Here is a 21160-nt window from a genome sequence, read left to right as displayed (position 1 = left end):
TGGTTAATTAGGTGCGAAAGCAGAGAATATCATGTATAATTCAATCCCCTCCCCTTGGCACCCCAGTCCATAGTCCAATTATAATGCACCCAACTGTCAGGTGGAAGATATCTTCAAAAAACATCACCAGGATGGAATGCCGGACAGTTAACCTTGGCGGGAAACTCCCTTCCTCCACATGCGCAGTAAGATGGTCAGGTCAGCGTCTAGAATCTTCCTCCAGTACATCATGATTCCCCTCCCAAATACCATGCCCCCCCTCCCTGTTACAATGGCAACCGAAGCAGCAGCAAGGCAGAGCGCATGCGTGGGGGAACATGGGGGGGGGAGGTGTCGCATGTGCATGCAAAGGGGCACATGTACATACATGGTCCACATGTGGGGGGGTGTTACATGTACATGTGCTGGAGTGTGTCGCACACACATTGCATTATGGATGTGGGGCATGCATGCGTGCACTTTTGGTGCACAACAAGAAAAAAGTTAGCCATCACTGTTGTAATGTCTCCTGCTTTTTGGGGGGGTTGGACTAGATGACCTCCAAGGTCCCTTCCAACTCTATTAATTTTGTCTATTTTGCAGTCATTTACATATTTATTAATCACATATAGAGACTCCTAGAGCTGGAAGGTATCTTGGAACACACTTGTTCCAGACGCAGCCACACAATTTAATTCCTACAAAGGCATTAAAGAGTATGTAACACTTGGTGACAACTGTGGTTAGTTGGAATTTGTTAATTTCTTATCTTGTACATACCTCATCAATTCCGTGGGAATTGAAAGGCGACCTTTGATATATGATCAGCCCAAAATAAGTAAAGAAAAAAGAAAAAAGACTCACCCATGGTTGTATCTTCATGAGGTCTGTGTCCTGCTCTTGAATTAGTGCACTTGCCGTGTTAAGGCTTCCGGGAATAATCACTGTCCTGCCAAAAAAACAGAAAAGAAGTTAATTGGAGGGCATAATTTGCCCAAGTGGCACCAATTAGCTGATCTTGGATGATCCCTGAAGCTAAGCAGGGTCAGCCTGGGTCAGGTCTTGGATGGGAAGTCATTTTTTGGAATCCGGGAATTAAGAGTGAGATGTTAAAAAACATCCTGGAACAAACCATTGGGGATCAATTTATAACGCACTGAGAAAATGATACGGATGAATCGGGAGCCCAAATGGACTTGAAAGCTATTTTGAGATTCTAATCAAAATTTGGATTTAGCATTAAAAAAAAAATAGCATCCTGCCTCCAGCATTCCCAGAAAATGTCTTCCTTGTTCCACCAGAGGTAGGGGCAAATATACAAGTGGTCCTCAACTTACAAAAATTTGTTCAGCCACTGTTCAAAGTCACAGTTGTGCTGAAAGAAGGACTTACAACCAGTCCTCATACTTATGACTGTCATATATCTCCAAGATCACCTAATCCAAATTTGGGCACTTGGCACCTAGGATATATTTATAACATCCCAAACCTGAAAGCCAGTTGGAGGACTTTGGACCAATCACCAGGAGACGGTGAATTCTAGTCCCGTCTTAGGCATGAAAGCCAGCTGGGTGACTTTGGGCCAATCACCAGGAGATGGTGAGTTCTAGTCCTGCCTTAGGCATGAAAGTCGATAGGGTGACTTGGGGCCAATCACCAAGAGATGGTGAGCTCTAGTCCCGCCTTGGGCATGAAAATAGGCTGGGTAACTGAGCCAATCACCAGGAGATGGTGAGTTCTAGTCCCGCCTTAGGCATGAAAGTCAGTTGGAGGACTTTGGGCCAATCACCAGGAGATAGGGAGCTCTAGTCCCGCCTTGGGCATGAAAATAGGCTGGGTAACTGAGCCAATCACCAGGAGATGGTGAGTTCTAGTCCCGCCTTAGGCATGAAAGTCAGTTGGAGGACTTTGGGCCAATCACCAGGAGATGGGGAGCTCTAGTCCCGGCTTGGGCATGAAAATAGGCTGGGTAACTGAGCCAATCACCAGGAGATGGTGAGTTCTAGTCCTGCCTTAGGCATGAAAGTCAGTTAGAGGACTTTGGGCCAATCACCAGGAGATGGTGAGTTCTAGCCCCACCTTAGGCATGAAAACAGGCTGGGTGACTTTGAGTCAGTCATTCTTTCTCCCTTGCCTCAGAGGGCTGTTGTCAAGAAAGGAGGAGGAGGAAGAAGTATTAGAGTCTTGAGATATTTATAAAAAGAAAACAATGGTGGGATTTATTTATTTATTTTAAAACAAACCCTCTTCCCAGCCAATGCCAGCCCAATTAGCTATCAAATTCTCGGCTCAACACCCATCCTGTCCCAATGATTGGGAGAAGAATCATCAACAAAATGAAGAGTCACATGGAAAAGAATATATGGTATTTTAGAAAATGATTCCACCAGGATTTCTTTCAACAAATTTCCAGGACGCCTGGCAGACAAAGCGTGGGATGCTATGTGTGTTTGTGTCTGTTTTGCATGGATGAGTGTATGGATGAATGAATGTGTTCTTTTTTTTAACGCAATAAAGCTGTATACTCATTCGAACTGCCTCAAACTCCTGATTTCTCTGGGTCCTCGACAGAGGATTCTCACATCAGATTTTTTTAAAAATTAACTAATTTATTAATTAAATTTCACTGCCCACCCTACCTAGGTGGACGATTGACAAGTGCCTGAAAAAGCCATATCAATGAAGGTAGTTCTCGACTTACGACCATGAGCCCAACATTTTTGTTGCCAACAGGGACAGCTGTTAAAGTGAGTTTTGTTCCATTTTACAACCTTTCTTGCCACAGTTGTTAAGTGAATTACTGCTGTTGTTAATTTAGTAGCACAGTTGTAAAGTGAATCTGGCTTCCCCATTGACTTTGCTTGTCAGGTCGAAAAAAGGGGATCACGTGACCCTGGGACACTTCAACTGTCATAACTATCTAGGGAATTCTGGGAGTTGAAGTCTACACATCTTAAAGCATGGAGACTGGGGAATTCTGGGAGTTGAAGTCCACACATTTTAAAACATGGAGGCTGGGGAATTCTGGGAGTTGAAGTCCAAACATCTTAAAGCATGGAGACTGGGGAATTCTGGGAGTTGAAGTCCACACATCTTAAAGCATGGAGGCTGGGGAATTCTGGGAGTTGAAGTCCAAACATCTTAAAGCATGGAGACTGGGGAATTCTGGGAGTTGAAATCTACACATCTTAAAGCATGGAGACTGAGGAATTCTGGGAGTTAAAGTCCACACATCTTAAAACATGGAGACTGGGGAATTCTGGGAGTTGAAATCTACACATCTTAAAACATGGAGACTGGGGAATTCTGGGAGTTGAAGTCCAAACATCTTAAAGCATGGAGACTGGGGAATTCTGGGAGTTAAAGTCCACACATCTTAAAACATGGAGACTGGGGAATTCTGGGAGTTGAAATCTACACATCTTAAAGCATGGAGACTGGGGAATTCTGGGAGTTAAAGTCCACACATCTTAAAACATGGAGACTGGGGAATTCTGGGAGTTGAAATCTACACATCTTAAAACATGGAGACTGGGGAATTCTGGGAGTTGAAATCTACACATCTTAAAGCATGGAGACTGGGGAATTCTGGGAGTTGAAGTCCACACATCTTAATGCATGGAGACTGGGGAATTCTGGGAGTTAAAGTCCACACATCTTAAAACATGGAGACTGGGGAATTCTGGGAGTTGAAATCTACACATCTTAAAGCATGGAGACTGGGGAATTCTGGGAGTTGAAGTCCACACATCTTAAAACATGGAGGCTGGGGAATTTTGGGAGTTGAAATCTACACATCTTAAAGCATGGAGACTGGGGAATTCTGGGAGTTGAAGTCCACACATCTTAAAGCATGGAGGCTGGGGAATTCTGGGAGTTGAAGTCCAAACATCTTAAAGCATGGAGACTGGGGAATTCTGGGAGTTGAAATCTACACATCTTAAAGCATGGAGACTGAGGAATTCTGGGAGTTAAAGTCCACACATCTTAAAACATGGAGACTGGGGAATTCTGGGAGTTGAAATCTACACATCTTAAAGCATGGAGACTGGGGAACTCTGGGAGTTGAAGTCCACACATCTTAAAGCATGGAGACTAGGGAATTTTGGGAGTTGAAGTCCACACATTTTAAAATGGCTAAGGGTGAGAAACATTGGTCTATGCGTTAGATATTCAGTTAAGATGGAGCGTCTTTTTACAACTCTTTTCCCCTTTCCTCAGCCTTTAAATGTGGAGATGTTTCTGAGGGGCTTCCGTCACACAATCTCAGCACATTCTTGTTCCATGTGAGGCGGCGGCTGCTCATGCCCTTCCCAGCTCCCCCCCCTCCTGAACAACACAGGAAATTTTGGAAAGCTCTGACTGAGTCAGCTCCTGCAAGAGAAATCCCTGTGAGAAAACTCAGCGTAGGCGAAAAGAGTCAGACTAGACACTCCTGGAAACCCTCTAACCTGGAGGCCTCCCCACCCCTGAGCTAGACTAGGCCGACCACGATTGTATTTCCTTCCTGCTTTACCTCAGGTTTAGTATTATGATAACAGAATGACCAGAGTTGGGACTTTGGAGGTCTTCTAGTCTAACCCCCTGCTCAGGCAGAAAACCCTATACCCCTTTGGACAAATGACTGGACCAAAACTCTTCCCATCTTGGAACATCCACAATTTCTGGGGCCCATTTGTTCCATTGTTCTGACTGATTTATAATAAAACATCTTCTTCTATATACCATATTTTTCAGAGTATAAGACGCACCTTTTTTTCCTCAAAGAAGAGGCTGAAAATCTGGGTGCGTCTTATACACTGAATACAGCATTTTTGGCCTCCCAAAACCCCGCCCCTTCAACAAAATGGCCGTGCATAGTCTTTACGAGGCTTCCAGAGTGCTCCTGGGGACTGGGGAGGGCAGAAATGAGCGAAAATGGGCAGTTTTTTTACTCATTTTTGTCCCCCAGGAGCACTCTATAAGCCTCCTAAAGGCTATGCATGCCCTCTTTTTTGACGAAAAATAGGCCACTTTTCGCAAAAAATGGGTCATTTTGGGAGGTCTGTAGAGTGCAAAAAATTTTTAAAACAATTTGCCTCTTCAAAATTTTGGTGTGTCTTATACTCCAAAGCGTCTTATACTGTATATAAAAGCCAAATACCACTCATTTATCACAAAATCTCTAGAACCATAAAGCTTACAAACTTGAAATTGAGCACGTATGTTCCTCTTGGCTTCTAGTGCTCGCTAAGAAAGGATTTTTCAAAATGACCATCATATCATCAGTATTTCTTATACAATATTATATTAACACGCGTCGATGCTAAGGAGTTAGATGCTCTACTCTCCCTTCCTACCTGAAAGGAACTCTTTTCCAACTGCCAGCTGCCTTACATGGGCATGGCAAGCACGGGGCTCTTCCGGCCTGCGGGCTGGCCCAATCACATTGTTTCATAGTGAAGTATAGGTATCCAGCTAGTATTAAATATAATATGTAAAAATATTCATTCTCCCCAAAGAAGGAATGATGAAAGAAAACAATATGTGAATGTGGCTGAGAACAAAGCGGAAACATTTGTGTTCTGGAGCGCCACAGAAGTGACTCAAAGGGAATAGGAAGTATGAAAATTAGTGCCTCATGGAACAAGGAAGTGAAAGTGACTGAGGATAAGTCCAAAATACATGCTAAAAAATTATTGCTGCAAAAGAAAAGAAAAAACTGTGAAGATATTATATCCAGGTAGACCTTGCTTAATGAGGTCCCTGTTTAGCAGCCATTTGAAGTAACTTTAAGGCTGGTTCTCAGACTTATGACCGCCACATAGGAATGGCAATAGCGCTTATACTTATATACCACTTCACAGTGCTTTTACAGCGCTCTCTAAGCGGTTTACAGGATCAGCCTACTGCCCCCAACAATCTGGGTCCTCACTTTACTGACCTCGGAAGGACGGAAGGAGAAGTCAACCTTGAGTCAGTTATATGATCAATATTTAGACCTTTCAAAAACCAACAGGCATTTTCAGCCACTGAAGTGACTCACCGTCATGTCAGCATCATTTCTGACAAGCAGAATCAATAAAGACACAGCACTAAATCACAAATCATGGCTGCATGATTTAACCCTGTAATGCCAGCAGGCGATTCGCGTAGTGACTGTGGTAAAAGTGAAGCTGCAAATCCATCACAGTCACATCATGTTCCGCTTAATGACCATGGATTATTTGTTTAACAAGCACAGCGGAAGTCAGATTGCTGCAGACAGAAATAGTGGATAACCTAAGGCAGTGTTTCTCAACCTTGGCAACTTGAAGATGTCCGGACTTCAACTCCCAGAATTCCCCAGCCAGCGAATGCTGGCTGGGGAATTCTGGGAGTTGAAGTCCGGACATCTTCAAGTTGCCAAGGTTGGGAAACACTGACCTAAGGGTGGGGGGGGGGGGAACCTCCAAATAATTTTTTGATTATGCCTGCAGATAGTCCTCACTTAATGGCCATTAGAACTGTCGACAGAATTGAAAAAAGGGACTCACGCTTGCAACTTCCCTGTGTAAATTGTAATTCAGGCCCTCGGCAGCCATTGCACATTTATAATAATTTTATAGTTGTGTGATCATTAGCTGTGACCTTCCAAGCCAGCTTCCAACCGCAAAGACAATGGGGAAGACAGCAGGAAATTCCAAATTGTGGTCACGTGATATCTTGTTTAAACACCGCAACACAATAATGAATTTTCCACTCTATTGTGGTCATAAATCAAGGATTACCTGCAATATAAATTGGGACAGGGTAGCATCTCTGCTCTTAGGTCTGGCCTACGCCAAAGGGCTAGTGATAGTAAAGAAGGGTATGTGTTAAAAACAACAAGGTGGGGTATGAAAATAATGTGGGTAATAACGTACAAAAAAAATATTACATTGAGATGGTTTAATCATAGAAAGAGAATTAATGAGGGTCAAATGTAAAAATAAATATAAAAGAAGGTGAATGGGTTGGAAGTAGAAATAGCAATAGCAGTTAGACTTATATACCGCTTCATAGGGCTTTCAGCCCTCTCTAAGCGGTTTACAGAGTCAGCATATCACCCCCAACAACAATCCGGGTCCTCATTTCACCCACCTCGGAAGGATGGAAGGCTGAGTCAACCCTGAGCCAGTGAGATTAGAACCGCTGAACTGCAGATAACAGTCAGCTGAAGTGGCCTGCAGTATTGCACCCTAACCACTGAGCCACCTCGGGGTAGATTGAACTTGTGAATAGAAACAGGAGTAGAGAAGAGAAGAGAAAAGAAAAAAAGAGAAAGAGAAGGGAAGGGAAAAGAAGAGTAGAGTAGAATAGAATAAGAGTTGGAAAGGATCTTGGAGATCTTCTAGTCCAACCCCCTGCTCAAGCAGGAAACCCAACCCCACTTCAGATGAATGTTGTCCAACCTCTTCTTAAAAACCTCCAGTGTTGGAGCATTCACGATTTCTGGAACTTCTGTTCCACTGATTAATTGTTCTAACTGTCGGGAAATTTCCTCCTTAGTTCTAGGTTGCTTCTCTCCTTGATTAGTTTCCACCCATTGCTTCTTGTTCTACCCTCAGGTGCTTTGGAGAATAGCTTGACTCCTTCTTCTTTGGGGCAACCCCTGTGCTTAGGTGGAGTGGACTAAATCCTGAATTAGGGAAGGCAAAGATGTTTAAAGAACATAAAGAAATACAGGTAGTCCTCCACTTACAACAGTTCATTTGACCAAAGTTACAACAACACTGAAGAAAGCGACTTATGACAGTTTTTCACACTTATGACGTTGGGCCATTCCCCATGGTCACTTGGTCAAAATTCACACACTCGGCAACTGACTCACATTTATGACGGTTGCAGTTTCCCGGGGTCACGTGATCACCCTTTGCGACCTTGTAATAAGCAAAGTCAATGGAGAAGCCAGATTCACTTAACAACCTGGTTATTAATTTATCAATTGCAGTAGTAATTCACTTAACAACCAGGTAAGGAAGTTCATAAAATGGCGCAAAATTCACTTAACAAAAGAAAATTTGGGGCCCAATTGTGGTCGTAAGTCAAGGGCTACCTGTATTTGAAGTGTTTAGACAGGGTGAAAGCAAGGGTCAAAAGGTTTAAAAAGTATAAAATAAAAATGAAATTGAAAAAAAAAATGAATTAGTTTCTCTTTCCTTACCTTCTACTTTAATTTCTTTACTACATTTTGCATCTTTTGCATAATAATTGCTTTCTCTGAGATGAAAGTTAACTGTGCATGCAGGGTTTTTTTAATAGAACTCTTGAATACGGAATTACAAATTCAAATTTATTCTCGCCCTGTGGTCTCTATAAACTTTTGAAGCTATGTTCTACTAAAGAGGCTGTTTTACCTTAAGAACCTATAGGAAGATGTTGGAGACCATTGTACAGATGCTGGAAATCAGTATTTTTTTTTTTTATCTTGGCAACTTTGAAAGGTGTGGACTTCAACTCCCAGAATTCCCCAAGCCAGCCATGCTGTCTACCATATTCCTGGCCCATTGTTTTGTTTTGCCTTGTTTTCCCTCCAATTATGGTCGTATGTCAAGGAAAACCTGTGCTAGTATGCTTGCTGGGCTCTCCTTTCTGTCTATCAATTACTGGTCTTTTTGGCGGAATATCTTTTTCGTGTTGCAGAGAAAGCCAGGAGCAAAAATGTCTGCAAAATCCTTCATTCTTAAAAAATTGCAAATATATATCATGTTGTTTTCTAAACCTTCAGTTGGCCTAAGATATGTGCTATTCCAGTGTGGATAAAAGTGAAGCATTCTTTTTAAAGTCAGGTGGGTGGAAGGCGTCCATGCAAGACACACGGAGGTATTTTCACGGATTTCACAGATTTAGCAATAGCAATAGCAATAGCAGTAGACTTATATACCGCTTCATAGGCCTTTCAGGCCTCTCTAAGCGGTTTACAGAGAGTCAGCATATTGCCCCCAACAATCTGGGTCCTCATTTTACCCACCTCGGAAGGATGGAAGGCTGAGTCAACCCTGAGCCGGTGAGATTTGAACCGCTGACCTGCTGATCTAGCAGTAGCCTGCAGTGCTGCATTTAACCACTGCGCCACCTTGGCTCACCTTGGATTTCTCTCGCGCTGTCAGCACCTGAAGCTCCAATCGCTTGCTGTCAACTGTAACAGGAGAACAGAGGTGGAAGGGACTTTGGAGTTCTTCTAGTCTCGTGATGGCGAACCTGTGGCATATGGAGCCATATTTGCTGGCACAGCAACCCTCATCTCCGGCATGCATGCATGCGCCGACCAGCTGATTTTCAGCCTTCAGGCTGAATTTTCACCCTCCCCAGGCCTAAGGAAAGCCTCCGGAGGCTGGGGAAGGGTAAAAACAGCCCCAACGGGCCATGTGGAAGTTTGCAAACGATCCGTTTCCACCTTCCAGAGGGGGGCTAGGGAGGTTTCAGAAGAGGCTTCGAAGACTGGGGAGAGTGAAAACTTCCCTCCCTGCCGCTCGGGGGGATGTCACACGCACATGCGCATGAGACATGCGTGCAATAGCACACGTGTGCACAATTTTGGCACTCCTTTAGAAAAAGGTTAGCCATCCCTGTTAGTTAATACAGGTTAGTTCAACCCCTTCCTCAAGCAGAACCATTGCAGTCAAATGGTTGGCTAATCCCCCACTTAAAAACCTTTAGAGGTGGAACACTTATAACTTCTGGAGGCAAATTGTTCCACTGATTAATTGTTCTCACTGTCGGGAAATTCCTCCTCAGTTCTAAGTTGCTTCTCTCCTTGATTAGTTTCCACCCATTGCTTCTTGTTCTACCCTCAGGTGCCTTGGAGAATAGCTTGACTCCCTCTTCTTTGGGACAACCCCTGAGATATTGGAAGACTGCTATCCTGTCTCCCCTAGTCCTTCTTTTCATTGAACTAGACATACCCAGTTCCTGCAACCGTTCTTCATATGTTTCAGCCTCCAGTCCCCTAATCCTCTTTGTTGCCCTTCTCTGCCCTCTTTCTAGAGTCTCAACATCTTTCTTCCCATCCTCCTCCCTTGGTTTCCTGGCCTTCTAACTTCACCCTCTGGCTAATTCTCTCCAAGTTGGAAGCAGGTAATTCCTTTTCTTAAATCTTAAAAGAATAAAAACCGCCCTTGCCAATTCTGTCTTATTCTTTTCGAACAAAGCTACACGGTGTGCTGGATTTCGAGATAAGCCCCAAATAAACAATCTAAACACATCAGGCAACCTAACTTTTTGGAAATTCCCTCCTTCGTCCAGCCGTTTCCCAAAGAAACCAGATGCTCAATGATCTCATCTATTCTTGGCCTGTCTCTGGATGGCATCACATGAGTCACTCCAAACATGAGTTTGGTCGCCGGGTAACTGCAGAACCAGCAATTCGGCCCCGTGGAGCAAGCCGGCATCCAGCACACCCCGAAAACGGATAAAGGGAAAGGAAGAAGCATTTCTGTGTAAGCTCTCTTGAAAGGGAGAGTAGGAAACGAAGCAGATTGCGGTGAAGGGAGGATCAATTCAGCAGATTTGGGATCCTGGTTTAGAACTCCGAGCCAGAAAGGAAGTGAGGACACAAAACATGATGAATGACAAAAGATGGGCCTGCAGCAAGAGCCAATTCAAAGGTGACCAGTCATGAGACAGGGAGGATGTCTCCATGGAAACTGGTCTTCATTAGGCCTCTCATGAATGGTTCAAAAGATAGGTGCAGGAAGCCAGTGTGTCAAAAATATTGACTTCATTCTCTACTAGAAATGGAAAACATAGGCCCAGCAAAGCAATCTCTCTCTTTCTCTGCCTCTCTCTCGCTCTCTTTTCTTTCTCTGCCTCTCTCTCGCTCTCGTTTTCTCTTTATCTCTTTCTCTCTCTCTCTCGCTCTTTTTCTCTTTCTCTCTTTCTCTGCCTCTCTCACTTTTTCTCTTTCTCTCTTTCTCTGCCTCTCTCACTCTTTTTCTCTTTCTCTCTTTCTCTGCCTCTCTCTCGCCTCTCTTTTCTCTTATCTCTTCTCTGCCTCTCTCTCGCTGCTCTTTCTCTTTCTTTCTTTCTCTGCCTCTCTCTCGCTCTCTTTTTCTCTTTCTCTGCCTCTCTCTCTCGCTGTCTTTTTCTCTTTATCTTTTTCTCTGCCTCTCTCTCGCTCTCGTTTTCTCTTTATCTCTTTCTCTCTCTCTCTCGCTCTTTTTCTCTTTCTCTCTTTCTCTGCCTCTCTCTCGCTCTCTTTTTCTCTTTCTCTCTCTCTCTCGCTCTCGTTTTCTCTTTATCTCTTTCTCTCTCTCTCTCGCTCTTTTTCTCTTTCTCTCTTTCTCTGCCTCTCTCTCGCTCTTTTTCTCTTTCTCTCTTTCTCTGCCTCTCTCACTCTTTTTCTCTTTCTCTCTTTCTCTGCCTCTCTCTCGCTCTCTTTTTCTCTTTTTCTCTTTCTCTCTTTCTCTGCCTCTCTCTCTCACTCTTTTTCTCTTTCTCTCTTTCTCTGCCTCTCTCTCGCTCTCTTTTTCTCTTTTTCTCTGCCTCTCTCTCGCTCTCTTTCTCTTTCTTTCTTTCTCTGCCTCTCTCTCGCTCTCTTTTTCTCTTTCTCTGCCTCTCTCTCTCGCTGTCTTTTTCTCTTTATCTTTTTCTCTGCCTCTCTTCGCTCTCGTTTTCTTCTTTATCTCTTTCTCTCTCTCTCTCGCTCTTTTTATCTTTTCTCTCTTTCTCTGCCTCTCTCTCGCTCTTTTTCTATTTCTCTCTTTCTCTGACTCTCTCACTACTTTTTCTCTTTCTCTCGTTCTCTGCCTCTCTCTCGCTCTCTTGTTTCTCTTTCTCTCTTTATCTGCCTCTCTCTCTCACTCTTTTTCTCTTGTCTCTCTTTCTCTCTTTCTCTGCCTCTCTCTCGCTCTCTTTTTCTCTTATCTCTTTCTCTGCCTCTCTCCTCGCTCTCTTCTCTTTCTTTTTTCTCTGCTCTCTCTCGCTCTCTTTTTTCTCTTTCTCTGCCTCTCTCTCTCGCTGTCTTTTTCTCTTTATCTTTTTCTCTGCCTCTCTCTCGCTCTCTTTTTCTCTTTCTCTCTTTCTCTGCCTCTCTCGCTCTTTTTCTCTTTCTCTCTTTCTCTGTCTCTCTCTTGCTCTCTTTTTCTCTTTCTCTGCCTCTCTCTCGCTCTCTTTTTCTCTTTCTCTGCCTCTCTCTCGCTCTCTTTTTCTCTTTCTCTCTTTCTCTGACTTCCTCTCGCTCTCTTTTTCTATTTCTCTCTCTCTTTGCCTCTCTCTCTCTTTTTCTATTTCTCTCTTTCTCAGACACTCCCTCTGTATCTCTGTCTCAGAATTCATCTCCCCATTTTGCAAAACCGCATAAGGGCATTGCCCGTTTTGTCACATCCCCTCAGAATTAGCACTTCTTCCTGTCTCCCCATCCTGATTCAGGCCACAAAGAAGGAGGGAAGGCAACCTGTTCTCCAAAGCAGGGGTGACCAACCTTTCGGACAGCAGGGACCACTAAATTCATCATTTTAAATCCCGCAGACCACTAATGTGATCTGCCTAATGCCTGCCTAGGAGGGCGTGGCAAGTTGGTCATGTGTCTGGGTGGGCGTGGCCAACTCGATGTCACTCACGTCGAGGGGCGCCTTGTCAGCCTCTACTTGCTACTCCTCACCTGCCTACCTGGGCTCCTCAGGGCCCCAAAAGGAAGCAGTTGTTGGAGCTAAGCAGCTAATGAGAAAGAGTTGGCAAAACAGCTCAGTTCAATTTGTATCTGACCAAGGAGGCTCAGCAGAAGGATCTCACCGAGGACTATGAGCTTAGGCTCTCCAAGCAGAGGGAAGACCTGCGGGAGTGCAAGGCCAGGTACTGGTGCCTGGAGGCTCCGTGGGCTGAGATGGTCAGCCAGTTCCAGGCCATGATGCAGGCCCACTGGAACGAGGCCCTCCGGCTCTTTGCCACCAGCGGCGCATCCCTCCAGGCTTAACCCAAAGCCCCCCACCAGGAGGCTGAAGCAGATCCCAAGTTAGAATTTTTGACCCCCTCCAATCCACAAAGACCCCGAAGGGGGAGACTCTCTGCAGCAACACAAGCGTTCATTGCACGTATCCAGCCCAGGGGGGCCGTAGTTTGAGGACTCCTGATTTAGTGCAATATAAAAAATGGAAATAATTTTCCTGCGGAACACCAAAATTTTCTCACGAACCATCAGTGATCCATGGACCACCAATTGGGGACGGCTGCTCCAAAGCACCTGAATACAGAAAAAGAAGCTATGGGTGGAAACATATCAAGGAGAGAAGCAACTTAGAACTGCGGAGAAATGTCCTGATAGTTAGAACAATTAATCAGTGGAACAGAAGTTGCCTCCAGAAGTTGTGAATGCTCCAACACTGGAAGGTTTTTAAGAAGATGTTGGACAACTATTTGTCTGAAATAGTAGACAAATAGGCAGGGGGTTGGACTAGAAGACCTCCAAGGTCTCTTCCAACTCTTTTAGTATTGAGCTAAGCCACAGGTAACACAATTTTCTGACTCCCAATCGAGAGGAAGAAGCATTTGTTACTAAGGGATTGTTTGTCCACAACTTTAGTGTTTGTTCAAAGTTACGTTGCACCCCCAAAAGGTACGTATGACCCAGTTCTGAAATTCCAATGATGCCTCCCCAGGGTCACGTGGCTGCATTTTGTTCGCCTGAAATCTGACCCACATCTACGACCATTTGCAATCATATAACTACAATTTACAATTGTTTTGGGGGGGAAAGCAACATTCACTCTCTGTTTCTGCCAAAAGCAAATCCATATTGAACAACGGGGTTTGGCATTACAAATACAACATTCACTTAATGACCATTGGGGGGGGGAAAGTTTTTGGTCAGTCACGTGATGACCCGCTTTAGGACCGTCACAACTTACGACCATAATAGCCAGGTTCAATTACAGTCATAAGTCGAGGATTACTTTTGCACCAAAATTCAGTGGGAAAGTTAAAGTCAGTTCCAATCTAGATTTTTAACACATTTTAGATGAGGGCTCCTCAGCTGCTCTTTCCCCAAAATAAAAATAGCCGGCATAAGCACGCATCTTTTAAAAGGATGATTAACAGAATGGACTCACCCCTAAAGTGGCTGGGTGACTGTGAGCCAATCACCAGGAGAACAGTGAGTTCTAGTCCCCCTTTAGGCATGAAATCCAGCTGGGTGTCTTTGGCCTATTCCAGTGTTTCTCAACCTTGGCAACTTGAAGATGTCCGGACTTCAACTCCCAGAATTCCCCAGCCAGCATTTGCTGGCTGGGGAATTCTGGGAGTTGAAGTCCGGACATCTTCAAGTTGCCAAGGTTGAGAAACACTGGCCTATTCTCTCCCTCTCAGCCCAATCCACCTCACTCCTCCCCCTCACTATGGAGAAATACGGTAAGTTTTTAAAAAAAGTACAGAGAAAAATGCAAACTCTCTTTAAAGTGTAAAATGAAAACACCAAGTTCTGATTAAGCATCCCACTTGGATTTTAAAAGGCCCAAAGATGCTATTCGATCTTACATTTTCTTTTTTTGTACATAAGACATCATTCATACGTTCTCACAATGAGAAAACTCAAAAGATGGCTATTCTCTATGTGGCTACGACAACAATTGAGCCCAAAATTTTTGTTGTCAAATGAGACATTCGTTAAGTGAGTTTTGCCCCATTTTACCACCTTCCTTGCCACGGCTGTTAAGTGAATCGCTGCAGTTTGTTAAGTTAGTAACGTGGTTGTTAAGTGAATCGGACTTCCCCATTGCCTTTGCTTATTAGACTGCAATAGGTTGCAATTGATTGCAATTGACATGACCCCAGGACATTGCAACCGTCATAAATATGAGTCAACTGCTAAGCGTCTGAATTTTGATCATGGGGATGCTGCAACAATCATGAAAAATGGCCCTTTTTTCAGTGCTGTTGTAACTTTGAACGGTCACTAAATGAACTGTCAAACACTACCTATAATTTTGTTGCCACCTTAGGAGCTAGAAACAGTGTCTGTGAATTGATCTGCTGCTAGAATTGATCTTGGTCTGCAAATTTCAGAATTTCTAGCTTGCAAATGTTTTATCTCTTACCAGGGGACACATACACACAAACACACACACACAAGTGGGACCAGAATTTACAGTTTTGCCTGTTTTTGCATTGTTTGCGAAGCAAGGCAGTTGTTAAGTGAGTCATACCTGATTTTACGACTTCTTGCCACAAGCACGGTTACATATCCTTTGACAGTGAGGTTGAAATAAATCACTAATAATTAGGTGAATAATTAGACTTGGCGCAACTGTGGGTTGAGTGTCAGTTATGCCCTTTCCTGATGGACAATCCCTACCTATCGTCACTTGTGCCCTAATCACCTCCCATCTTGACTATTGCAACCTGCTCTACATGGGGCTACCCTTGTAGAGCGTTCGGAAACTCCAGTTGGTGCAAAATGCTGCGGCCCGTACGGTTTTATGCAGGCCTCGATGTGCCCATGTATCATGTCTCCTGTGGGAGCTGCATCGGCTGCCGATTTGCTTCCGGGTGCAAATTCAATGTGCTGGTTGTCCCCTTTAAAGCCCTTCATGGCTTGGGACCACGTTATCTGAGAGATCTCCACTTGCCGGTTAAATCTACCCGACCCATCAGAGCGGGAGAGGAGGATGGGAATGCTGCGGGTCCCATACCTGAGGGAGATACATCCGGTGGGACCCAGAAGAAGGGCCTTCTCCGTGGTGGCTTCCTCTCTCTCTGGAATGCCATCCGCCAAGAGATTAGAACAGCCCCCCTCTTACGCTCTTCCGGAAGGCGCTGAAGACCTGATTCTGCCCGTGGGCCTGGGGAACCCAGAGTGGGATGGAGCCCACTAAGTGGCTCCTGTGACCTGCTGTCGCTGTGGGTGGGGGGAAAGTGGGGAGTGATTTTATTATATTAATTTATCTGATTCTTTTATTAGTTTTATTGTTTTTCAGAGTGGTTTCAAATTCTATCAGCTGCCTTGAGTCGCCAAGGGCGGATAGGCGGCAATATAAATCCCCTAAAATAAACAAACAAATAAATACTGACGGTGCCAATGATATGAGTGAGGAAGAGGAGGAAATTATAATTTAATCAATCAAAATGTGTTTATGGGGCAAGAGCATAGGCCTGTGATACAGAACCTATGACAGATGCACGCGAGCTATCGCCAAGTTCAGCTTCACGCATGCGTGCGTGCCTCCCCCACCCCAGCCAGCTAGTTTTTAGGTCTCTGCCGCATATGTGCGGGGAGCAGAGCACATGCGGGAGAAGTGCACTCATGTGGGGGGCGCACATGCAGGGGTCATGCACATATGCACGTGTGCAGATGGGTCATGCATGAAGGGGGGGAGTGCTGGGGGGGGGCGGTTGCATGCACATGGTAGGGTGCAATTTGCATGTCCCTTTGAATGCTGCTCTCAGTAAAAAGCAAGGTATGTGTTTAATCATAAATAAATCCGTAAAAATAAATTAGGGAGTAAGACGGCCAGATTTTTAAAAGATCTTCTTGAGCTATTGGGAGGTGGGGGTGAAACTAAGAATTATTGGGGAAAGTTGTCTGTGAAATGCATTACACACACTTAAAATATCCACAAAAGTCAGAAAAGTTCAACTAGATAAAGTTGCTAGTCCACATTGTTTAGTGACATCCTGGGGCCTTTCAGAAGATTAATTTCAGGCTCTGAACTTCCAAGTATCAGTACCTACTATCTTGAGGAGGATGGGGAGGGGGTGTCAGGAAGTGACATAAAAATGACCACATAAAACAAACGAAGTTGGAAGTGCAGGATGGAATCAGAGATATACAAAAATTATAATGGTAAGTCAGAAATGAAGGAAGAATATAGCAATAGCAATAGCAGTAGACTTATATACCGCTTCATAGGCCTTTCAGGCCTCTCTAAGCGGTTTACAGAGAGTCAGCATATTGCCCCCAACAATCTGGGTCCTCATTTTACCCACCTCGGAAGGATGGAAGGCTGAGTCAACCCTGAGCCGGTGAGATTTGAACCGCTGACCTGCTGATCTAGCAGTAGCCTGCAGTGCTGCATTTAACCACTGCGCCACCTTGAAAGGGAAAAGAAAAAGAAATAAAGAGAAAGAAGGAGGGAGGGAAGGAAGAATAAACAGGGGGGGAAGGAATGATAAACATAAAAAAATAGGGTGGAAGGGAAGGAAGGACAGCAAAATGGAAGCGAGGGAGGGAAAGAAAAAGAAATAAAGAAAAGGGAGGGAAAGAAGAATAAACAAGGGATGGATGAATGATAAACATAAAAAGAGGGAGGAAGGGAAGGAAGGAAGGCTAAACGGAAGGGAGAGAAAGAAAGTAACAGAAAGAAATGAAAGAGAAAAGAAATAAGTAAAAAGGAAGGAGGGAGGGAAGGGAGGAAGAATAAACAAGAAGGGAGGAAGGAATGATAAACATAAAAAGAGAGAGGAAGGGAAAGAAGGAAGGCAAAAAGGAAGGGAGGGGGAAAGAAAAAGAAAGAAATGAAAGAGAGAAAAGAAATAAGGAAAAAGGAAGGAGGGAGGGAAGGGAGGAAGAATAAACAAGAAAGGAGGAAGGAATGATAAACATAAAAAGAGAGAGGAAGGGAAGGAAGGAAGGAAAAAAGGAAGGGAGGGGGGAAAGAAAAAGAAAGAAAAAGAAAGAGAGAAAAGAGAAAGTAATAAAGAGAAAGGAAGGAAGGAAGGGAAAGAAAGAATAAGAAAACAGACTTTATTCCTTGTGCATGCTGTTAAGAACGACCTTTCTAAACCAGAAGACTTTCACTTCCCAGATATCTACTAAAAATTATGCATGAGAAGTTCCTCCATAAGTTAAAGTCGTCACAGGCACTTTCACATCCACCAAATATCAAGAAATATCTAATCATCTTAGCAGTATTCTAGAGTTTTGACTGCTGTCCTGGAGATTCTCCAGCCTTGATATTTTGACCTCACCACTATTTGGCATTTACCTACCAGTGTTTTTGAAATTTAGCAACATTAAAATATGTAGACTTCAACCCCCAGCATGCTGATTGGGGAATTCTGGGAGCTAAAATCCACTTATTTAAAGTTGCCAAGTTTGATAAACATTGACTTAAATGTATTGCTGCCACCCAGAGTCACTATGCAGGTAGTCCTCGGGTTTATGACAGTTGAGCCCAAAATGCATATTGTTAACTGAAGCATTTGTTAATTTTGCCCCATTTTAGGACCTTTCTTGCCACAGTCGTTAAGTGAATCATCGCGGCAGATAAATTCATCACATGGTGACTCTGAGTTTCCCGTTGATTTTTGCTTGTCAGAAGGTCGCAAAAGGGGGATCACGACTCCAGGACACTGCAACCGTCAAAAATATGAACCAATGGCGAAGCATCTGAATTTTCATCACATGACCATTGCAAAGGTCGTAAGTGTGGGGAAAAAGGCCACAACTGCCTTTTTTCAGTGCTGTGGTAACTTTAAACAATCCCTAAATGAATTGTTGAAAAGATATCGGGGAGCATAGAAACTTAATAAATAAATCAATTGGAGCCACCACTCATTATTCTATTGGCAAAACTGCTCTCAGTTTCATTACTGCATGGCACAAAAATGCGAAGAAAGAATCAAATAATAAGCATAGAACTGTATGCCCATTTAGCAGGGAATATTGCAATCCCATTCTTGTAAAAACTCACCCCTAATGGTGTGTTTTGTTCTTCCTTTAGGTCAGTGGTGAAATTCAATTTTTTTACTACATGTTCTGTGAGCATGGCGTGGTGAGCATGGTTTGATGGACATGGCAGGGCAAGGATACTGCAAAATCCCCATTCCCATTCTTCTCATGGGGAAGGATACTGTAAAATCTCCATTCCCTCCCTACTCTAAGGAAAAGGATACTGCAAAATCCCTATTCCCTCCCCACTCCAGAGGAAGGATACTGTAAAATCTCCATTCCCTCCCACTCCAGAGGAAGGATACTGTAAAATCTCCATTCCCTCCCCACTCCAGGGGAAGGATACTGCAAAATCTCCATTCCCTCTCCACTTCACGACAAGGATACTGTAAAATATCTATTCCCTCCCTATTACAGGGGAAGGATACTGCAAAATCCCCATTCACACGCCGCTCCAGGGGAAGGATATTGCAAAATCTCCATTCCCTCCCCACTCCAGGGGAAGGATACTGCAAAATCTCCATTCCCACCCAACTCCGGTGGAAGGATTCTGCAAATCCGCATTATCTCTCCACTTCAGGGGGAAGGATACTGCAAAATCCCCATTCCCACCCAACTCCAGGGGAAGGATACTGCAAAAGCCCCATTCCCTCCTCACTCCAGGGGAATGGAGAGGAGCCAACCAGAGGTGGCATTTGCCAGTTCTCCAAACTACAAAATTTCCGCTACCGGTTCTCCATAACCTGCAGGATTTCACCCCTGCTTTAGGTTGATATGACCCAAAGGCTTTGCAACCAAGGTGGCTTTCTGTATTAATCTGCAAATTAACTCTGCTTGGACTCAGTTCGAGATGGCCTCATTTTTTCCATTTCCACCCACAGAGATACAAGCTGCCTTCCCTCTCTCCTTGAGCAACCCCATTGCGAGTGACAAGAACAAACAAGTAAGAGACAAATCAGAAGTTTTATTATCATATACCAATATATGCTGATAGTTATGTCAAGAAATAGTATTTCTCAGGCCCGAAGACATGTTAAACAATTAGCAGCCCGATACAGGGGCAAAACTGGTTTCACTGCGGATCTCTTTCTTCTTGGTTAAAATGCGATTTGCTTGTTTATTTGTGAGAATGGGGTCATGTGAGGCAATAGTGTTGCTCCTTTTAAAAATGACATGCATCTCCAAAGGAATTGCAAAAAGGATCCGAAGTCTTGGAAGCTGCTTTGGCATCATCACACCCCTTGAGTAATGGGGACTTCCTTTAGCTGGCACTTCCCAGCAAAAGATCACGCCAGACTTTTATTTGAGTATCTCCAGGGATTCCTTCTTTCTTTCTTTTCTTGTTTTTGTCTTCTTCCCTCCCTCCGTTTATCATTCCTTCCTCCCTTTCTGTTTACCCTTTTTTCCTTCCGTCCTTTCCTTTCTTTCTGCCTCCCTCCCTCCATTTATCCTTCCTTTCCTTCTTTCTTTCCTTTCTTTTCTTTCTCCCTCCCTCCATTTATCCTTCCTCCCTCACTTATACTTCTTTCCTTTCCTTTTTCTTTCTTTTCTTTTGTCTCTCTTTCCTTTCTTTCTGCCTCCCTCCCTCCCTTTATCCTTCCTTCTTTCTTTGTCTCTTTTCTTTCTCCCTCCATTTATCCTTCCTTCCTTTCCTTCTTTCTTTCATTTCTTTTCTTTCTCCCTCCATTTATCCTTTCCTCTTTCCTTTCCTTCTTTCTTTCCTTTATTTTTGCCTCCCTCCCTCCATTTATCCCCCCTCCCCCTCCCTTATACTTCTTTCCTTTCCTTTTTCTTTCTTTTCTTTTGTCTCTCTTTCCTTTCTTTCTGCCTCCCTCCCTACCTCCATTTATCCTTCCTTCCTTTCCTTCTTTCTTTGTCTTCCTTTTCTTTCTCCATTTATCCTTTCTTCCTTCCTTTCCTTCTTTCTTTCCTTTCTTTTTGCCTCCCTCCCTCCATTTATCCTCCCTCCCGCCCTTATACTTCTTTCCTTTCCTTTTTCTTTTGTCTCTTTCCTTTCTTTCTGCCTCCCTCCCTCCATTTATCCTTCCTTCCTCCCTTTCTGTTTATTTTCCTTCCTTCCTTCCTTCCTTCCTTCCTTCCTTCCTATTTATCCTTCCTTCCTACCTTTCTTTCTTCCTTCCTCCCTCCTTCTCTCAATTTGAGTCTGAATCAACCTCCCTAAGATTCCAACTTTCAGAGTTTGTCCTCTGGACATTAAATTGTGGCATTGGAAAATGGCTTTTAAGTCAGCCTCCTCCCTTCTCTTCTTTAAGCATCATAGAAGAAGTCCTTGACTTACAACCATTAGTTTAGTGACAATTTGAAGACACAATGGCACTGAAAAAAGTGCCGTTTTTCACACAATCATTGCAGCACACCCATGGACACGTGATTAAAATCCCTTGGAAACTGGCATGTATTTATGATAGTTGCAGTGTGAAGTAGGCTCAATTACAGTCGTGAGTTGACCTGTAGCTGATATTTTAACCATTCTTTGTAAGACAGAGCTGCCAAGGGTCATCATCTTAGCTGGGCCACTCTGCCTTCCTTCCTGGTATTCAATTTTCTTCTCCGTGGTGG

The 21160-nt window shown here is 43.9% G+C and overlaps 1 protein-coding gene across 2 annotated transcripts in view; it reads right to left on the bottom strand.

The window, feature by feature from the left end:
• Positions 1–21160, bottom strand: part of LOC116522295 (mitogen-activated protein kinase kinase kinase 3-like) — a 96633-nt gene that overhangs the window by 61046 nt on the left and 14427 nt on the right. Inside the window, exons 1-2 of one of the 2 annotated variants that reach the window (XM_032237132.1) lie at positions 8951–8972; positions 844–928 (exon numbers count right to left, since the gene is read on the bottom strand). In XM_032237132.1, the coding sequence (XP_032093023.1) occupies positions 844–847 (4 nt within the window). In that variant the 5' untranslated portion in view covers positions 848–928; positions 8951–8972. Of the gene's footprint in view, positions 1–843; positions 929–8950; positions 8973–21160 lie in introns of those variants that run through there. The other variant, XM_032237131.1, reaches the window with a different exon arrangement.

Source organism: Thamnophis elegans, chromosome Z (genome assembly GCF_009769535.1).
Source record: "Thamnophis elegans isolate rThaEle1 chromosome Z, rThaEle1.pri, whole genome shotgun sequence".
Taxonomy (NCBI): Eukaryota; Metazoa; Chordata; class Lepidosauria; order Squamata; family Colubridae; genus Thamnophis; species Thamnophis elegans.
The sequence above is the reverse complement of the archived record's forward strand: the minus strand, read 5'-3'. Positions and strand labels throughout refer to the sequence as shown.